This window comes from Ceratotherium simum, chromosome 17 (assembly GCF_057802395.1).
Source record: "Ceratotherium simum simum isolate JZ-2026a chromosome 17, ASM5780239v1, whole genome shotgun sequence".
NCBI lineage: Eukaryota > Metazoa > Chordata > Mammalia > Perissodactyla > Rhinocerotidae > Ceratotherium > Ceratotherium simum.
The window spans coordinates 17831726-17853041 of NC_141916.1; the positions used below are offsets into that span (position 1 = coordinate 17831726).

Consider the following 21316-nt stretch of genomic DNA (forward strand, 5'->3'; position numbering starts at 1 on the left):
ATCTCACTCAAGCAATAGTCGAGCATGAGAAAAGTCACAGAGGGACAAAGGTATAAGTGGATCTGGGAAACCAAGAGGACATCAGGGTGAGGGAGCAGTGGATGTGGAAGCTAAAATGATCAGGGCCACATTTGACTTTCATGGGCCCTAAGCACTTTTGCCTTCATAAAAAAATATGAAAAATTGTTTTACAACTGCATTAGTATAAAGTTGAATATAATCCAGGCTGATTGTATTCCTTTTATTTCTTCTGATTTTAAAAGATACTAAGGCCCGGCCCTGTGGCTTAGCGGTTAAGTGCGCGCACTCTGCTGCTGGCGGCCCGGGTTCGGATCCCAGGCGCGCACCGCTTCTCCGGCCATGCTGAGGCTGCGTCCCACATACAGCAACTAGAAGGATGTGCAGCTATGACATACAACTATCTACTGGGGCTTTGGGGGGAAAAATAAATAAATAAAATCTTTAAAAGAAACTAAAACGGCCCGGGCCAGTGGCGTAGCAGTTAAGTGCGCACGCTCCACAGCGGAGGCCCAGGGTTCGCAGGTTTGGATCCCGGGCGCACACTGATGCACCACTTGTCAAGCCATGCTGTGGCAGCGTCCCATATAAAGTGGAGGAAGATGGGCACGGATGTTAGCCCAGGGCCGGTCTTCCTCAACAAAAAGAGGAGGATTGGCATTGGACGTTAGCTCAGGGCCGATCTTCCTCACAAAAAATAAATAAATAAATAAAAATTTAGAAAGGAACTGAAACATCTTTGTGGGCCCCTAAAAGTATTGTTGGCCCTCAGCACTGTGCCAGCTGTGCCTACTGGGCAAGTCGGCCCCTTAGATCCGTGGGTTGGGGCCCAACTGGGGAGGTTTTGAATGCCATGCTAATAAGTCGGGTAAGCAATAGGGAGCCACAGCCCCTAACTCTAACCCTAGCCCTAACTCTTGGTTGCATTAAACATCCAAACGTTTACCAGGCACTGATTGATTGTCATTTATCCTAAAATCCCTCATATTCTCTATGGCATCATCCAACAGCTCTCCAGCCCAATCTTATGATATACGCCCAACCAAGGTGCCCTGTTGTGGTGCCAAGTTTCCTCACCCCCACCCAAAAGCAGCATAGCCTCTCCCAGGAGCAGTCAGCTAAGGGTAACTCATAGGGAGTGAGAGATGCAGCAGAAGAGAGAAAAGACCACATGCCACGGCTAGAGAGTGGGCCCAGGTTTGGGGGTGAGGGGAGGAATAGGGAAGAGAGGTGGTCAAGAAGAGGGAGAGGGCACTGATGGGGTGGTGGGAAGGCTCAAGAAACCAGCTCCATGGCCTCCCCTAGCCCAACATCTGCACTCTTCCTTAAAATCCACCCCTGACCATTCTCAGAGCTAACCTAAAACCTTATAACCTTGCTTAAATCTTGCTTAAAATCTTGATGCTAGCCCTATGCTACTATCTCCCGGCTCCAGAAGCATCCCACCTTAGCATTGAATGGCTGATCCCGTCTGGGGATCTCTTTCCCACTTGAAGAGTATTGGCACCATTGCCAAAAATAGCTAAATGTCCCAGAATATACGTTTTACTTATTTTTAATTACAAAAGTAATACTGTAGAGAAGTCAAATAATACAGAAAAATATGAGTTTAAAAAGTGAAATTGACCCTCGCAATGCCCCCATACCTATCGATTCATTCTCTAGAAGTAATGACTTCTCGAGAGATAATGACTTCTAGGTATAAACCCTTCTATACCCTTTTTCTAGGAACATACAAATATACACATACACAGTACCATGTTGTCTGCAACATGATGTCTTCATTTAATGTATCAAGGACATCTTTTCATGTCAGTTCATTTAAGTCTAGCTCATTCTTTTTAAAAGCTGGGTAGTAGTCCATAATATTGTTAAACCCAATTTCTTTAACCCTATTGATGAATACTTAGGTTTTTCCCAATTTTGTGACAAACTATACTATAACCCACATCCTTCCTACATTTATTTTTGTGCCTGTGTTTATTTCAAAAGGATGCATTCCTAGAATTTGAATTGCTTAGAGGAAATGCAGTGCCTCCAAATTTAAGCCAAAGCCACTGTCTATGCCTAACCGTAAGAGTGAGAATAAAGAATTAGAGTCTGACCAGCATGGGAGATGAGGCTGGGCGTGTAGGTGAGGCACCGGTTGTCAGGGCCTGAAGTGCGGTCCTAAAGAGCTTGGTTTTTAAGCAAATACAGATTGGGCTTCTCTGGGCTGGGCCAAGGGTACAGAGATGGATGTGACCTTAACCTTGCCCTTAGAGGCTCACTTTGGAGTATGTAATGTAAGGGGTAACCTTTAGGAGGCCCTAAAGCCTCCTCTTGGACTCCTCATCCTGGGGCTAGAGCTGCCTCCTTTCCAGAGGAGGCAAGGAGGTGGGCAGAGAACGATAAAAGAGGCCCTGGTTCCTCCGCCCAGCTCAGCCCTCTTCCAGGAGCTCTACTTTGTGGTAGAATACTGGGGGTTGGACTGGAGAGGGAGCCCTCCAGTTACCCAAGCATCGGAGGGCAATTCCCCTGCACAGCTCAAGGACCTGAAAAGTGGCCGTCTGTACAGAATTCCATCCAACAGCCTTTTCCAGGCCTCTCCCACATTTGCAGGCATGCAACTTGAATTCTGGAGTGTGCAGGCAACAAAAGCCCCCAGTGGACCAGGTGACTTTCCTGCATCCCTCTAGGCTTCCCGGCTTCTCTCTGCCTAAATCACCCATAGTCCACCCATAGTCCTCTGCTCTGGGGCCTCCAGACCCAAAGTCCTCTGCCCACCTCAAGCACACTGTACCTCCCTCCTTACACCTCTGCTCACTTTGATGGACAGAGTCTTTCGTTTCCTGCAGGACACACCTGCTCCTCACCTCCTGCTCTCTCTGCCTTCCACCCTCATAGCCCTCAGACTATCTCCCTATCCTGAGGGCCGTCTTCTAACTCGCCCCACATTTTCCTTCTCTGGGAGCTCTCTTTGGCGCTCCATCTGAGTCTCCTCAAACCTGTTTCTTAGTACCCTCCTCCACCAGAATTCTCTCCACTGCATCTACTTTGCTTTTGTCTCCCTGCATTTACATCTATGTCTGTGTCCTGGGGGAATGTCCCATCTCCCTCCTTGGGCAGGGAGATGTTGCTGTCTCTTCCTTCTTCTTGCTAACCACTCTTTCCTCCTCCGCTCTCCCTTGCCTCCACCTCCTAGTGCACAGGATGGGTCTCTGCAGTTATGGTGCCACTAAGGACAGCGAGGCAGCAACAGACCACGAGGGGAGCACCCCGAAGGAAAAGCCAGTCCTGGTTCTCCATCTTATTTCTTTTTTTTTTTTTTTTGTGAGGAAGACCAGCCCTGAGCTAACATCCGATGCCAATCCTCCTCTTTTTGCCGAGGAAGACTGGCCCTGGGATAACATCTGTGCCCATCTTCCTCGACTCTATATCGGACGCCGCCACAGCATGGCCTGACAAGCGGGCGTCGGTGCGCGCCCAGAATCCGAACCTGAGAACCCTGGGCCGCCGCAGTGGAGCGCGCGCACTTAACCACTGCGCCACCGGGCGGCCCCCTCTCCATCTTATTTCTGAAAAAGAGTTTGTTGGATGATTTTCCACTGAAAGCAGATGATTAATTCAGCCCTGGCCTTGTTCTGTCTTTGAACCACAGATAAATTAGTGTACTTGAAAAGAAATCTTTTCATTTGTATTACCGTGTCACCTGTCATTTTCCCTGCCTTCCACCCACAGCCCTGCCAGCTGGCAGGAAGAAGGTCAGCAAAGCTGCTGATAAGAGGAGTGTAAAGAGGGCTTGGTTCACGGCAAGGGGGTAGTGGTCTACTCTGCTGGCAACATGCTGCGCTTCCTGGTGTTTGCCTCGTTGGTCCTTCATGGTAAGTGGGTTATCTGGCCCAAGTCCTATAGGGAGGGGGATTTGAGCAGGAGGGTTGGAAAGCTATCCCTAAGCCCAGGCTTGCTGTCTATCCCAGGGTGGGGTGGGACACTCTGCCTGTGAGTCTAGCAAAAACCTTACTCTCCTGGAGCCCATGATAGGGAAGGTCAGGGCCATTCTCCATGCAGGCCCCTCTGGTTGGCAGGTCCCTGAGCCATGAAGCAGAGAGCAGCCTCTTCCGAGGGCCTGGGCTTCCCCACTACTCCCAATGACAGGAAGACATCCTCAGCAGGTGTCTGTCTGGGATGTGCACTGCTGTCCTCGCCCCGTGGAGAATCCAGCCAAAGCATTATGTGGTGGGGGGAAGGGGGAAGGGGAGGTCCCTTCAAGCCAAAGGATGACCCTGAGCAAGGCTGAGACTACAAGGAGCCTCTGGGGCCCCAGCCTGGTGGTGTGAGCTAGGTCCTTCCTAGCATGCGTCAGACTATCCGTAAGAGTTGTGAGGACACTTCTGAGGCGGAAGTAGAAGGCTCTCAGACTCTCCTGCTTTCAAAAGAGGCTCAGAGAACTCGCAGCTGGGCCCCTCATTTGCTAGGGAGGAACTGTGAATTTACAGACAAAGCACAACTGCCATGCCCCACCCCTACCCTGAGCTGACCCCATGCTTAGTCATCACTCATTTTTCTTCTGCCCCACAAAGGACACAGCACCCAGGACATTCTGGAAACCAACGCCCGGGTAGTTGGAGGGAACGAGGCCCAGAAGAATTCTTGGCCCTCTCAGGTGGGGTTCCTTCACAGCCCCAGACTTCCAACAAAATAGTTGCCTGTGCGCCGATATACAATATTATGTGTGTTTGTGTATGTGCTTATCAACAGGAAGCTCCCTGACTGCCTGGATTCTAGATTTTAAAGATGAATGGGACAAGGCTTAGGCAGTTTTTCTAAATGCAAAAGGCTTGGAGGGGGGATTTAAACACCAACCGCACTCACTCTCCCAACCACATTTACACTCTCAGTGACACCACTTATGCTACAATAGCAAGACTACACAACTCAGACCCACACCTCAGACTCCACATACCTTGACACACATTCACATACACACACACACACACAACTCCACACAGTGTGTGTCATGCATTCGAGAACACCCCGACCCCCAAGTAGAGCATGTTGCTTATCTGGTGATTTAAAGAGTTTCCACTTTCGTGACAGGGCAGCTAGGCTCTGATTTAAGCAATTCTAAATGTGTAAAACTGGCAAATTAACTGGTGAATGACACACTGTGAGAGAAACCACTGCAATTAGAATCAAATTCAATTTACAAAAGTTTGAGCCCCGATTTTCAGGAATAGAGCTACTGTGTAATATGAGGTGCTGAAGGAGAAGACATGAACTGATAAAAATGACCATCCCAATGGTATTTTTACGTTTTCCCTGAAGTGGGGGTACAGGGTATAACTTGATCCTTGGAGGGGGAGCTCTGGAGACCTAAGCTTCTGGGGCTCAGGCGACAGAGCAATTCCATGGCTACATTTCCTTCCCAAGAGGGAATGGAGGTAGAAGGACCTGGGTTCTTGGCCTTTGCAACAACCGAGAGTAGGGATGCCAAATATACCATGTATGTGTCTTTACCCCCCCATCATGTACGCAGCAAACATCACCAAACAACGGAGCACTCTTTATTGCAGTGCAGGCATCTACGCACCCCTTCTCACCACCACTCCAGGTAGCCACTACCAACCAATCAATAGCAATTGACAGGTCAAATGAAAGCTATTTGCCATGTCTAGCCTAGAAAGTTGGAGAATGTTTTGAGGGATGGCAGGAGGTTAAGGAGGTAACATGTAGTTTGGGACAAGGCCTTTTAAGAAACACCAACCTATCCCTCCTTTCTTCCCTGCCCATCTAGATTTCCCTCCAGTACCTGTCTGGAGGTAGCTGGTATCACACCTGTGGAGGGACCCTCATCCAACAGAAATGGGTGGTGACAGCTGCTCACTGCGTGGACAGGTGAGAAAAACAAAGACCAGCTTTTCTGAGCCCCTGGGAGAGTACAGTCTGGCCCTTCTGGTGGAATATGTATCTGGCCTCTCAGGATAAGACTTTAAGCGGGTGTTTGGGGGCCAGTGGAGAGGTAGTAGAATATAATGAAAAGTACAAATTTTGGCACCAGGCAAGCTTAGGTTGAAATCCCATTCTATCTTCTTCTAGCTATGTGACCTTAGGCAACTTACTTAGCTTCTCTAAGCCCTCATTCTCTTATCTCTAAAATGGGGTAATAATACCTACTTTATAGAGTTATTGTGAGGATTAATTAGGTAAATATTTAAATGCCTAGTCAATGCCTGGCTGGAAACCATTTTTTTATATTGGTCTTGAGCAATGGTTCTCAAATTTGAGCATGTATGGAATCACCTCAAGGGCACAGATGGTTGGGCCCCACCCAGCAGAGTTCCTGTTTTGGCCAGTCCAGGTTGAGTCCTGAGAATCTGCATTTCCAACAAGTTTCCAGGTTATGCTGATATTGCTGGTCCAGGGACCATGCGTTAAGATTGGTCTAGAAGCTTATACTTCCCTCAAAACCCTCTGTGGGCTGAGATCCATTGTTTCATTTATACTCACCACACCTCTCCCAGGTTATGAGATATTTAGTCTATGATGTTTAGCTCAATAAATTGGGAAAATGGAGTTTATGGTAGATCTTGTCACTTCCACAAGTTAGTAAACTAGAGAATGAAAGAGCTTGTTACTTCCTCATCCTCCAGGGCCTTTCATCCCTCCTCTGCCTGGGCCACATAAGATGGGTTCTTGTCCTAAAGATAAGATATAAGATGGCTTCCCAACTTTTCTCTAAGGGGGAAAGAGAAGGTGTGAGCCCGCTGACTCACTCAGGGCTTCCATCTCTCACTCCAGCCAACTGACCTTCCGTGTGGTGGTTGGAGACCACAACCTGAGCCAGAACGACGGCACAGAGCAGTACGTGAGTGTGCAGAAGATCGTGGTGCATCCAAGCTGGAACAGCGATAACATGGCTGCTGGGTAGGAGTAAGGCTGGGCTGACCTTGGGCTGGGAGGTGGAGGGCTGACTAGCTGGCAATGGAATCTTGGCTTATTTCATATTCATCCAAGAGAACTTTTTTTTTTGGTGAGAAACATTAGCCCTGAGCTAACATCTGTTGCCAGTCCTCCTCTTTTTGCTGAGGAAGATTGGCCCTGGGCTAACATCCGTTCCCATCTTCCTCTGCTTTATATGGGACGCCACCACACCATGGCTTGACAACCAGTGCGTCAGTCCGTGTCTGGGATCAGAATCTGCGAACCCCAGGCTGCCCAAGTGGAGCATGCGAACTTAACCACTACGCCACCAGACCAGCCCCCAACCGAGAGAACATAGAGAATTTAGATTTTGGAGGGCTTGAGAATTTTTGAAGATCTTTGGGATTGGCTTGATCTAGGCGGCTTTGAACGATTAGATCACTGAAGCTCCTCTGCAGAGTTTAATGTTTCCATTTTTATTGTTATTTATGATTCATTTTGTAGGATAGACTCCATCCGCAAAAGTAAATTTCTTAAAATGAATCTCACATGAGAAAACTACAAGACTGAGCTGTAAATTTTTGGAAAGGACATAGTTAAAATGGTGGTCAATTCTGTAGAGTGCAGGAGCGGGAATATTTCTGCAGAGCTGTCAGAACCATGCAGCATTTTACATCTTTCTCTTTTGAGAACTCTTCTCTGCTACCAAGATCACACCACTCGGCTCCTTTCTGATTCCCCATTCCTAACTGAAAGATGTAAGCTCCACTCCCCTGGGTTGCAGATATCTGAGCTAGACTGCAACACAAGGCCTCACCAGCAGGTGCTGCTGTTAAACATGTCGTGTCCTACAATACAAACAGTAATTCCTCAAGTTTGAGGCTTAGCAAGTCAGCCCCCTCCTTCTTCAAAGTCATTGGTTTCCAATTCCATGGGGACACAAAGGCTTAGAGAGGGCCTGCCGTATGCTGACCTGAAGGAAGGCCTGATCCCGTGAGTGAGCAGTCTCCTTTCCTCCTGCAGGTATGACATCGCCCTGCTGCGTCTGGCCCAGAGGGTCACCCTCAACAGCTACGTCCAGCTGGGTGTTCTGTTACAGGCGGGAACCATCCTGCCTAACGACACTCCCTGCTACATCACAGGCTGGGGCAGGACCAAGAGTAAGTTACCTACACTGGCACCATCCACCACATGGATCTTGAATAGGTAGCTGAGCTTCTGGGGCACATTTTTCTGTGGTCCTAGGTGTTCACAGCCAGAGACCAGAAACCAAAGGAACCAGAGATAAAATAACTGACACAAGAAATCAAGCTAAGAACGGGCTATGGCAGGGCCGGCCCCTGGCATTGTGGTTAAGTGGGCACACTCTGCTTCAGTGGCCCAGGGTTCGCGGGTTTGGATCCCGGGCGCAGACCGATGCACTGCTTGTCAAGCCATGCTGTGGTGGTGTCTCATATAAAGTAGAGGAAGATGGGCATGGATGTTAGCCCAGGGCCAATCTTCCTCAGCAAAAAGAGGATGATTGGCATCAGATGTTAGCTCAGGGCTAATCTTCCTCACAAAAAAAAAAGAGAGAGAGAGAGAAAAAAAATTTTTTTAAAAAAGGGCTGTGGAGTAGTCAAGTCAGAGATTCATAGTCTCTTATAAATAAAAAAAACTTACCTGAGGGTATTTTTTACCAGCCTCTCATTTTATACGTGAGGAAATTGAAACCCAAAGAAATTAAAGACCTTGTGCAAGATCACATGACTAGTTAGCTGAGGCCAGAACCCAGGTATCCTGGCTCCCACTTTGGTGGTCATTACGCCATCATGCTGTGGGTTGGAGTGAGTGAACGAGGAGTAGTTATAAGTCCAGAGAAGTGAGGGCAGAGGAGGCCATAGGAGACCTGTTCTGATCATCTTGGGAAGATGTCTGGTAGGGAATGTCTTTCAGATGAGGTGGAAAGGTGAGAGGGCTATGAGCAGAGATAGTTAAAAGGGCAGAGACATTAGGCCTGACACAGAAGTCTGTAAGCCATCAGGCAGTATTTGAGCTCCAGAGGAGAGGCAAGGCCTTGCTGTGAGCAGCCAGTCTACTGGGAGAACCTGGAGCTGAGAGAGCGAGATGCTTGTAATTCAGCTCTGCTCTCAGTTCACTTAATGTCGTTGTGGTTCAATTTCCTGATCTATAACAGGGAAGGGTTGTTGTAAGGATCCAAAGAAATTATTCATGTGCAAAGGCTTTGAAAAGTCAAAAGAGCCAGATAAAGGAAAGCTGCACTAAGCTCTTAAGAAATGGAAACAAGTCCTAGTTCTGCTCCATGGGGTTTACAGTGTAAGGAGGAAGCAGGACAGACAGAGAAGTTATCAACAAATAAGATCATTCCAGTTACTTAACTATAGTATCTATGAGTTAAAAAAAAAAAAAAAAAGCAGGAGTAGGATTGGTGGTTTGGAGCCTGGGAACAGTAATCAAGGATGACTCCCTGAAGGAAGGGGCCTGTAGCTTCCATATAAAGAGAGAAAAGAGGAGGATCTATAATATGCAATGGGCAGAGAGGAGGAGCTTGAGTTCAGCTTTCATCAGAGCTTGGGAAAGTTTGGCAGGGTGTGGAAGGTTTTTCCCCTGGACAGCATCTGGGGCTGACCTCCAATGCCATGTGTCCTGTTCAGCTAATGGGCAGCTGGCCCAGACCCTGCAGGAGGCTTACCTGCCCTCCGTGGACTATTCCACCTACTCCAGTGCCTCCTACTGGGGCTCCACTGTGAAGAACACCATGGTGTGTGCTGGAGGAGACGGAGTTCGCTCTGGATGCCAGGTGAATACAGGCAGGAAGTGTCAGAAGTCCCACCCCAAGTCCCTCCCCTCTCTGCTGCCCACCCTCCACCTTTTCCTCACTCCTTATTCCACACCTACTCCCGCCTCCACGTACAGACTCAACTTTCCACTCTGGTGTCTGAATGAGAATGATTCTGTGCTAGTAACTCTATACTCGCAGAATCTCAAAGTTGAAAGGAATCTTGAAATTCATCTTACCTAATGCCCTCACCTCAAAAGCTTGTATGTGGCCCAACGTTTGTGTGTTGGTGCATATGTGTGTTCTTTAGGAGTTGTTTGTGACCTAGAGTTTTATGGCTGCAGTGGGGCTGGGCCTGGGTGGTGGTTGTAATTGTGTGTAAGGTAGCTCCCCTCCCATCAACCCCAACGTTTCTTTTTTTTTTTTAAATTGGATTGATCCTTTTTATTTATTTATTTTTTTTGAGGAAGATTGGCCCTGAGCTAACATCTGTTGCTAATCTTCCTCTTTTTTTTTTTTTCTTTTTTCTCTCCAAAGCCCCCAGTACATAGTTGCATATCCTAGTTGTAGGTCCTTCTAGTTCTTCTACGTGGGATGCCACCTCAGCGTGGCTTGATGAGCTGTGAGTATGTCCGTGCCCAGGATCCGAACCGGCAAACCCCAGGCCACCGAAGCTGAGCGCATGAGCTTAACCGCTGTGCCACCGGGCTGGCCCAACCCCAACTTTTCTTGTGGCTCCTCCACCACCACACCTTCCCCCAGCAGTAGTCGCAGCAGTATGTATGGGTGAATACGGTAGAGGAAAGTGCACCAAATAGTTTTATAATAGTTTATCTATATAATGAATAGAATCTTCTTCTATTTAGACAAGATCAATCAGCAGTACACCATCTTAGAGATTTCTTAATGCAGGTCAATAAATGTTCTTGATTATCTACTAAATGCCAGGTACTATGCTAAGTGCTAGGGATACAAAGATGAATCAAACAGTATCTAGTGGAGAAATGCAAGGAGCAGACACATGATAGAACATCATAATACAATGTGGTTAAGTGTCACAATAAAGATATGCAGAGGGTGATGTGGGAGCCCAAAAGATAGGCACTCACCGCTACCTGCTGGGGTCAGAAAAGACTTGCCTTCCCCAAGAAAGTGGAGTCTATAATGAGTCCTGAAGGTTGAATAGCAGAAAGGCAGGCAAAAAGAGGACAAGACATTCAGAGAGAGGGAACAGCAGGAATAAAGGCATGGCCCAAGAAACATCTAGAACACATAGAGAATTATAGGGTGTTCCCTACAGCTCGAGCAGAGGTCGGAGCCTTCAAGCCTCCAAATTGAGCATGCTGCCTGTTTTTGTATGGCTCACGAACTAAGAATGGTTTTTACATTTTTATTTTTTTTAATTTATTTTTTGTGTGTGTGAGGAAGATCAGCCCTGAGCTAACATCCATGCCAATCCTCTTCTTTTTGCTGAGGATGACTGGCCCTGAGCTAACATCCGTGCCCATCTTCCTCCACTTTATATGGGACGCCGCCACAGCATGGCTTGACAAGCAGTGTGTTGGTGTGCGCCCGGGATCTAAACCCTGGCTGCCAGCAGCCGAGCTCGTGCACTTAACCGCTACACCACGGGGCCGGCCCCGGTTTTTACATTTTTAAATGGTTGTGAAAAATCAAAATAATAATAACATAAAAAATATAAAATTTCAATCTTCATAAAAAAACATTTTATTAGAATACAGCCATGCTTGTTCATTTATGTATTGTTTATGGCTGCTTCCACAGAGTTGAGTATTGTGACAGAGACTGTATGGCCTGCAAAGCCTAAGATATTTACTATTTGGGCCTTTACAGAAAAACGATTGCTGACTAGGGAGTGTCAGGAGATGACACTAGGGACAAGTAGGAGCCACATGAATCAGGGCTTCAAATGCCATTCTTGGGGACATGAACTTTAACTCTTAGGGACTGGAAAAGATTGAAGAGTTTTAAGCAGGAGAACAGCATAATCAGATTTACCTTTTGGAAGCCCTCTCTGATGACAAGGTAAGCATGTTTTTGAAGAGGGCAAGATTGGCAGGGAGATGTGTTAGGAGACTGCTGCAATTATCGAGGCAAGAAACTTGAGGGCCTAAATGAGGGCAGTGGAGAGGAGGGAAGAAGGAGGAGGATCTGGAATGACTTCCAGGCATTTGGTTTAAGTGATTTTGGGGAGGGGTTTGCTGACTCGCATGAGACAAGATTTATAAGATTTGAGAGGGAAGGTGATGAGTTTGTTTCCAGACAAGTTGAGTCTGAGATCCCACTGGGACATCTGGGTATAGTTAACCAGTAAGAAATTCGATATAAGAAAGTGGAGCCTGGGAGAGAGAGCTGGGCTAGAGATACCCTTAAGAGCAAAAAAGATCCCCTCCTCTACCTCCCCCCACCCCCCCATGGAAAAGTGGTAGAATGAGAGAAGAGCAGAGAGTTGGGGGAGGAACTGTGATAACTGAAATACTTGAGTGCTTCAGGGATAGGTGGGGGATGAAGAACCCATAAAGACCTAAGAGGGATTAGAGATAAGAGAAAAAGGTAGTAATAAGGGTTTTATAAAATCAGGAAGTACTGATAGGTCATCACATAGCATAATGTGTAGCCAAGAGCCACGGTAGATAACTGAAAGTGGCTACTTTGGTGGTCAGTAGGTCACTGGTAGCTATGGCAAGAACGGTTTCAGTGGAGTGGTGAGGGCAGAAGCTTGACTGAAGAGTAAGAAATGAAGAGGCAATAAGAAACATAGCAAAGAATGTAGACTACTCTTCAAAGAATCTTGTATGAAAGAGAAGAACAGAAAAAGTCTGGTAGCTTTAAGGAGGATGACAAGTCATGGAGGGGGTGGATCTCCTAAGAAGGAAAAAAATTGCATGTGTTAATAAGTAGAGAGGAAAGGATCCTGTAGAGTCAGAAAGAGGGAATAATGGATGGCGCAAGATCCCAGAGGAGAAGGAAGAGATGGAAGCAAGAGCACAGGTGGAGTTTGCTTTGAACAGGAAGAGGAAAACGAAAATGTACGTGGTCATGAAAGAATGTGCAGTCTGGGTAGCTGGAAGTTGGCAGGTGTTCTGCATTATTGCTTCTATTTACTCATGAACTAGGAGCCAGATTGAATGCTGAAAATGAAGGAGCAAGGGTTGTATGGGTCTGGATTAATTAAGGTGAATAAGAGAAGGATTGGCCTCCAAGATGTTACTGATAGGCTGAGGTTGGAGATCACACAATGACCACGTGGGTATATGATTCACTCTCTTTTACTCAAAGACGCAGCTGTAGGGACTAGATTAATCCAGGGCTGGGTATTCCTGCATTATTGGAGTAAAAGGACAGGCTTGCAGGGGCTGGCATTGTGGCACAGTGGTTAAGTTCACGTGCTCTGCTTCAGCAGCCTGGGGTTTGCAGGTTCGGATCCCAGGCGGGGACATATGCACCACTTATCAAGCCATGCTGTGGTAGGCATCCCACATATAAAGTAGAGGAAGATGGGCATGGAGCCCCAGGAAGATTGGCGACACATGTTGGCTCAGGGCTAATCTTCCTCACCAAAAAAAAAAAAAAAAAAAAAGGACAGGATTGATTGCAGATCAACTGCAAGGTTCCAAGCTAGACAGAGGAGGAAAGGAAGTCAGCAGGATGCTAGTTTGTTGTTGGTGCCATCGAGTTGATTCTGACTCCTAGCAACCCTGTGTACAGCAGAGCGGAACCCTGCCTGGCCTTTTTGCACCATCCTCTTCTCTTCCTGCAGTATATCAGACAATGCTCTGCTGCTACTCATGGCCAAATTTTTTGGAAGCGAGTGGCCAAGTCCTTCTTCCTAGTTTGTCTTAGTCTGGAATCTTAACCTGTCCACCATGGGTGAGCTTGCTGGTATTTGAAATACTGGTGGTATAGCTTTCAGCATCACAGCAACCCGCAGCCACCACAATATGATAACCGACAGACGGGTGATGTGATTCCATGACTAGAAACGAACCTGGGCCATGGCATTGAGAGGGCTGAATCTTAACCACTAGACCACCAGGACTGGCTAGGAGGCTGGTAGGCTGGCTGAAATAGAATCAGAGGAGGATTAAAGGGTTTTTTGTGAGCCCTTAGAATCATAGAAGTAAGGTGACCAACTCATCTCAGTTTGCCCAGGACTTTCTAAGTGTTGAAACTTACAAGTTCTGTATCCCAGGAACCCTACATGCAAGTGGGGGCAAAAAAAGAGAGACACAGGGCCAGCCCCGTGGCTTAGCAGTTAAGTGCGCGCACTCCGCTACTGGCGGCCCGGGTTCGGATCCCGGGCGCGCACCGACACACCACTTCTCCGGCCATGCTGAGGCCACGTCCCACATACAGCAACTAGAAGGATGTGCAACTATGACATACAACTATCTACTGGGGCTTTAGGGAAAAAAAAGGAGGAGGATTGGCAATAGATGTTAGCTCAGAGCTGGTCTTCCTCAGCAAAAAGAGGAGAATTAGCACAGATGTTAGCTCAGGGCTGATCTTCATCACAAAAAAAAAAAAGAGAGAGAGAGAGACACATGCATAAGGTAACCTCTTCCATGTCCTCACCAGCAGTTTCACTTATAACCTCTTAAGGTTTAACCTTTCTTTCTTTATTTCTTTTTTTTTCAGAAGCTGCTGTTTTTTTTTTTAATTTTATTTGTTTATTTTTTTATTGAGGTAACATTGGTTTATAACATTATATAAATTCCAGGTGTACATCATTATATTCTGATTTCTGTGTAGACTACCTCATGTTCACCACCCAAAGACTAATTACCATCCATCACCATACACGTGTGCCCTGTCACCTCTTTTGCCCTCCTCCCTCCCTCTTTCCCCTCTGGTAACCACCAATTTAATCTCTGTATCTATGTGTTTGTTTGTTGTTGTTGTTTTTATCTTCTACTTATGAGTGAAATCATACAGTATTTGGCTTTCTCCCTCTGACTTATTTCACTTAGCATAATACCCTCAAGGTCCATCCATGTGGTCGCAAATGCCAAGATTTCATCTTTTTTATGGCTGAGTAGTATTCCATTGTGTGTATATATATATATATACACCACATCTTCTTTATCCATTCATACTTTGATGGGCACTTATGATACTGGCTCAACACAACGTTGACATAAGGGAAGCCATATTGTAAAGAAGAAACCCTATTGTAATTTTGAATGACCTCTGACTAATTAACTCAGCTGGACATGCACCTCCAGGAGACCTAACTGCTCTGTAGATTTTATGATCCCTGCTTGTGCATGTACCTTCTAGCTGTGATAAGACAATAACTTTGTTCTTTTGAGTCCCTTAGGAATGTGATATCTCCAGATGGAGAGTCTATCTGGTGTGGCCACTCTCAGTCTGTAACACCAGAGGGTCAACATTCCTAACCTCTTCACCTGTAACCCAGTGGCCTATATAACTGCTTCAAGATTCTGTGCCCCCCTTGAGATGGTTCTTTCAGACATTAGCTGGCCATCTTCCCACTTGCTAGCAAGCTGTAGTAAACTGCCCTTTCTCTGCCACCATCTTGCCTCTTGACAATTGGCTTTTGTCTCATGACAAAGTCTTAGCTATTGTGAATAATGCTGCAATGAACATAGGGGTTCATATATCTTTACGCATTTGTGTTTTCGCATTCTTTGGGTAGCTGGATCCATGGTAGTTCTATTCTTAATTTTTTGAGGACTCTCCATACTATTTTCCATAGTGGCTGCACCAGTTTACATTCCCACTAGCAGTGTATGTGAGCTCCCTTTTCTCCACATCCTCTCCAACACTTGTTATTTCTTGTCTTGTTAATTATAGCCATTCTGACTGGCATGAGGTGTTATCTCGTTATAGTTTTGACTTGCATTTCCGTAATAATTAGTGATGCTGAATATCTGTTCATGTGCCTGTTGGCTATCTGTATATCTTCTTTGGAAAAATGTCTGTTCAGCTCTTTTGCCCATTTTTTAATTGGGTTGTTTGTTTCTTTGTTGTTGTGATGTATGAGTTCTTTATATATTTTGGATATTAACCCCTTATCAGATATATGGTTTGCAAATATCTTCTCCCAATTGTTAGGTTGTCTTTTCATTTTGTTGATGGTTTCCATTGTGGTGCAGAAGCTTTTTAGTTTGATATAGTCCCATTTGTTTATTTTTCCTTCTTTTTCCCTTGCCTGGTCAGACACGGTATTTGAAAATATGCTGCTAAGACTAATGTTGAAGATTGTACTATGTTTTCTTCTAGAAGTTTTATGGTTTCGTCTTACATTCAAGTCTTTAGTCCATTTTTGAGTTCCTTTTCTGAGTTAATTCACTTCCCTCTGCTCTCTCTCAGGGCCTTGAATTCTGAAAAACTAGAGTACTTTTCTTCCGTCTGCCACTCCGAGCGTACAATTCTCTGAGGCAGTTGCATCTCCCAAATAGGGATTCTTCTGGGTATTCAGACTTCTGAGTCCCCAACCCTCCTCCTCAGAGTGGATTCAGCCCTCCTCTCACTTCAACCCACCCACTCCCACTTCATTCTTTCCCAGCTCTTCCTTCTGACCTAAAATCCGCAGCCACACCCTCCATCTCTCCAGAGCCTTTGTTTCTTTTCAGGTCAATTAGCATAAGACAATAGTACTATATACAATTCAATTACTTTCCATTCCTCTAGCCCAGAAATACTCTCAAATCCCTATTAGAATTTGCGTGCAGGAGATTTAGGTTGTTTTGTTTGTTTTGTTTTGAGTACAATAATCTAAAGAAAACATCTTTTCCTAAACAGTAGTTGGGGTGGGGTTCCTTTTTAAAAGCATTATCCCCAATTTGAACTTTTGGTTTCCTTCCCTAGTTCTTCTTTTTTAAGTTTTAATTTTTGTTGAAGCTATATGTATTAAATTGCTTAAGGTGGCAAATAAAACTATGAGGCTAATAATGGAGAAGAAGAGTCATTGCGTTCCTTTCCTCCCTCAAGTTCTCCCTCCAGAGAAGGGACCACTTTCAACTCTTTTCAGCTGCTTCTTTTGGTGTCTACCTCCATACCTCTCTAAAAAGATATAATTACATTGCTGCTTAATTTTTCAGTTCAAGTATTATGGAAAATGTGGATCTTTCTTCCTTTTACACATATATACCTGTCCCCCAAGCATGAACTTTTCTGATTCCCACCTCAACCTCCCAAAATAATTTTGGTTAGATTAACATTTAGTGTTCATTATGATTATGTAAAATGCTATTCACAACCAAATCATGTTGTATTCTAGGATTACTTTTCATTTCCTGCATAACTTTGTTTTCCCCGGAGTTAATAATTGTCTTTTTTATTTGCATAATATACACTCAACTTATCACTAATGCAGCTCCACACTTTCCACTAATTTGTAAGTGACCTATTTTATCTTCTCTTGACTCTAGTGTTCTGTGACTTGGTATGGGTCTATTTGCATTCATCATAAGGGACACTTAATGGGTTTTTTCTTTCTGGAAATTCCAGACTTCAGAAAATCTTCATTTGTTGATGGTTTCCTCCCCTCCATTTTTATTTTTTCTTTCTAGAATTTCTGTTATTCACATATTTACATCCTAAACTGGTCCTCTTATTTTCTCTGTATTTTGTTTGTTTTACTTTATCTTCCAACCCTTCCAATATTTTATTTCTACTATCATATTCATAATTTTCAAAGGCTCTTTTTTGTTTTCTGAAGGTTCGTTTTAATAGGAGGCTGTTCTTGTGTCATGGATACAATATTAATGGTAGTTTTGTTGCTTGTTTTCTTCTCCCTGCATAATCTTGGCTGCCTTTGTTTTTTGTTTATTTCTTTGTCTCTGTTTTATCTTTGTTTTTATACTAGAGGCTGTCTTCAGATGTTTGGTAATCCTTGACCATTTGCTCTTATTTCAGAGTGGGATGATAAAAAGCTAATTGGTAGCTCTGAGCCTTAGGTGGGGTTCATCTATAGTGAACTGCTTCGTCAGGTAATCTGGCTAGGCCATTTCATTGGGGAACCTCCAGTGTCAGTATCTTTAGGTCTCCCCTCTTGTGCTGGTCAGATTCTCCAGAGAAATATCTTCCAATTTTATATCTGGAATTACAGAACTGACAATCTGGGAGCTGAGTAAGGAGAAGAGTGTCAAGGTCATATTCTATAAACCCAGGTTTCTCTGATTCTAAGCCTGAGCATGTAACCACTACCCAATACATCACTTTCTCTCCTCTTCAATCCAGTTTAGTTTAACGTGTTAACCACCTACCTTGTGTCTAAATGCTAAGTCTAATTAGACCTATTGGTCTAAACACTGGGGATAAAGAAATCATTAGAACACCCTACTTGGGGCCGGCCGGCTGGTGCAGTGCCACGCTCCTCTTTGGTGGCCCTGGGTTCGTGGGTTCAGATCCCGGGCACACACCGATGCACCGTTTGTCAAGCCATGCTGTGGCGGCGTCCCATATAAAGTAGAGGAAGATGGGCATGGATGTTAGCCCAGGGCGAATCTTCCTCAGCAAAAAAGAGGAGGATTGGCATCGGATGTTAGCTCAGGGCTGATCTTCCTCACAAAAAAACAAACAAAAAAAGAACACCCTACTTATCCCACCCCAGGTTCAATTTAGTCAATAAAAGCTATTGAGCTTAAGATGTTCAAAGTTCTATGCTAGCATTGTGGAGAGGAAAAATATCAGTAAGACATAGTTCCTGTCTCAAGAAGCTCACAGATACGTGTGGGAGGTAGAAACAAATTATGAAACCAAAGTACAAAGCAGAACGTGACATAAGTGCTGCAAAAGAAAGAAGTACTTGCGGTTGTTTAGAAAGGAAGAGGCGATTTATCTTGACTGTGGGCATGTGAACGAAGTGGGGATTTGAAGAGGAGCTTTAAAACTGTACGGGATTTGACAGAGATGGGGGTGGGCCGGGCAAAATCAAAGGCCCAAAGATCAAAAGATCTGGAGTTTTAGGACTCTGCTTCTCTTCCCTGCAGGGTGATTCTGCGGGCCCCCTCCATTGCTTGCTGAATGGCCAGTATGCTGTCCATGGAGTGACCAGCTTTGTGTCCAGCCTGGGCTGTAATGTTGCCAAGAAGCCCACAGTCTTCACCCGAATCTCTGCTTACATCTCTTGGATAAATAATGTGGGTCCTCTCAAATGATAGGTTGAAACAGGGTCATGGAGACCCATGCACTGGCTGGGTTGGGGAACAAATTTGGCCAGGTGAAGCCATCATCTTCCTCACCACATTCATGTTTACTTCTAGTGCACTTTCTCTCAATGATGCTGCCATCCTGAGTTCCCCTCACATACCCACTAAGGAGGCTTCACCATAGTGTTTACTGCTTGGAGTAACATGGTGGCAACAGCAGATGTGAACCAGGTACATATCAGTGCTGTCATAAGTCAAAGCGAAGGGAAAATCAGCTTCAGAAAGGCCTGCACACTCCTGGGCAAGGGAAGAGGCACTAACATTCTTTTCCACAAGCTCTTTCTAAGGGCATTATGAGAACTTGCTCTACCCTTTGGAAAAAGATTTTACCACCTTAGAAAATGCTTGAGGGTTTAGTGAGACTCTACCTACACTGACCTAGAGATAGAGCCTCACAATCTTCCCACCTGTGCCCTCCAGCCTTCAAATACATTCTAGAGTCCTGTGGCATGAACCCTGACTCACAATCATTTCAAGGTCTGTCCTTGCCACTAAGTCCTGGGTAGGTGCCTATAACACTGAATTTTCCTGACACACCTGAGGCCTACTATCTGCTCCCCACCTTCTCAACTCCCCATAAACCCAGTACTGGGCCATACTCAAACTGGCAGCCCTGAAGAAAAAAGAAAGGAGGTGGGCAGAAGTAACTGTGGCTATACCTGTCTTTTCCTTCAGGTCATTGCCAACAACTGAACATTTTCCTGAGTCTGACGGCCTTCTCAAGATGATTCTTAAATCCACAGCAGGACTTGAGGCCATCAAGGAAAAAACGTTCTAAGAGACTATTGAGCCACATACAGAAAAGCAAATTAAACTACATTATCATCCTGTGTCTTTTTATTTGTAATTAAGCCCTTTAAAGGAAATGCAGTTATAGGACCCAAATTGGATTTCACCACATTTCTGGGCTGGTTCTTCCATTTGCTGCCACCTCTACCAATTCACAAACTAAGCCAACTGGGAGTGGTTTTACATTATCCATTTTGTATTATTTTAGGATCTACCTATCCATTAATCTGCTCATCTGCCTCTCCTTCCATGCATATTGGCTATATTCAAAAGCACAGAGTGCTTTAAAATGTTCCTGAGTGACTAAATGTGCCCCAACTCTCCCAGGTATACTGTGGGATCATCCTTCTTTTGTTTTCCCCTTCAGTACCTAGAACTGTTGCTCACCCCAAGGTTCTGGGTGATGGCAACTACTAGGATACATGAGAGATAGGAGTATAGGATTAGGTGGTAGGTCACATGCTAGCAGACAAAGAAAGTGACAAATTAGAAAGGAGACTAGGGAGGAAAGAATAGAAAAAAGGAGAAAAGAAGATACTGAACAAAGAAAGGAAAAGGTTGAGGGGAAGAGGCAGAACAAAAAGGGAGAGGAGACAACAACATGGGGCCTCAAATTAAGTGTGAGTCAGTACTTCAAGGCTGGAACTAAAATAGGCAACTGGATCCAGAGTTCTCTAAACCACAGAGAACTGGGAAGCTGCTAATTCTGCCCTATCCTGACCAGGACCCAGTCTGTTATAGTGGCCTATGACAGAGTGAAGAGGGAACTGAAAGGAGAATGCTGAGAAGACAAGAAGCAGCTTTTCACGGCAATCACTGAGGACCAGACTAGAGGGACCAGGGTATTTAACATTACACCAGGAGAAACTGGATAAGACCTGTCCTGGAATTTGTAGGCTGCTATGTCAGCAGAGGCCTCTAGAACAGTGTGTACACTAAAAGAAGCTAGGCTGGAATCAGGATGCCTCTATATGCATCTCAGTTTCACCAGTGAGGAACTGGGTAACCTTGGGCAAGTCACCAGCCCTTTCTGTGACTCAGTTTCTCTACCTAGTTAACTTCTAAAGATTCTTCCTGCTCTAATACTACATGATTTGGTGACCATCAATTTTAGTTCCCAAGAAATTGGCACTGAAGAGAGTTTTTTAGGAGGCAGTGGCTGGGCTGCATTGTTGTGGACTCCTGAGAGTGACACAGGTAATTGGCCTCCTTCTGCTAGTGACATACCAATTATCATCGCCACCTTCTCTCAGTGTTCCCACAGTACCACCGTCTCTAGGCTTCTCCCCACTTCTCCCCATAGTATCAAATTCTTCCATTTCTTCACTCTGCCCCTCTAGACCATCCTCACAGCTAACATTCAGAATAAACCCCAATGACCTACTACCTGAAAATTTTGTATCCATCACTATAAATGAATTAAGCACATAACATTGTAATCAACCTATCTCCACTTCCAGATTTTAAGCATCTCGAGGTCAGGGAATGCCTTTTTTTTTTAATTTATCTTTGGCTTCCCATCACCCAACAATGCCTGTCACACAGTTGACCCTGAGTTAACACAGTACATCTGTTTTGGGGAAATGAACTGGAAAACAATAGCAGACAAGGGTCTCCATTTTGTCCC

The 21316-nt window shown here is 45.2% G+C and overlaps 1 protein-coding gene across 1 annotated transcript; it reads left to right on the top strand.

Annotated features, from left to right (window-relative positions):
• Positions 1-3841: 3841 nt before the first annotated feature.
• CELA1 (chymotrypsin like elastase 1) lies at positions 3842-20044 on the top strand. The gene is made up of 8 exons (XM_004429038.3): positions 3842-3881; positions 4581-4663; positions 5795-5895; positions 6799-6924; positions 7945-8081; positions 9576-9721; positions 18682-18831; positions 19576-20044. The coding sequence occupies exons 1-8, from the start codon at positions 3842-3844 to the stop codon at positions 19591-19593; spliced, it is 801 nt and encodes a 266-aa protein (XP_004429095.2). The 3' UTR covers positions 19594-20044.
• The last annotated feature ends 1272 nt before the right edge of the window (positions 20045-21316 follow it).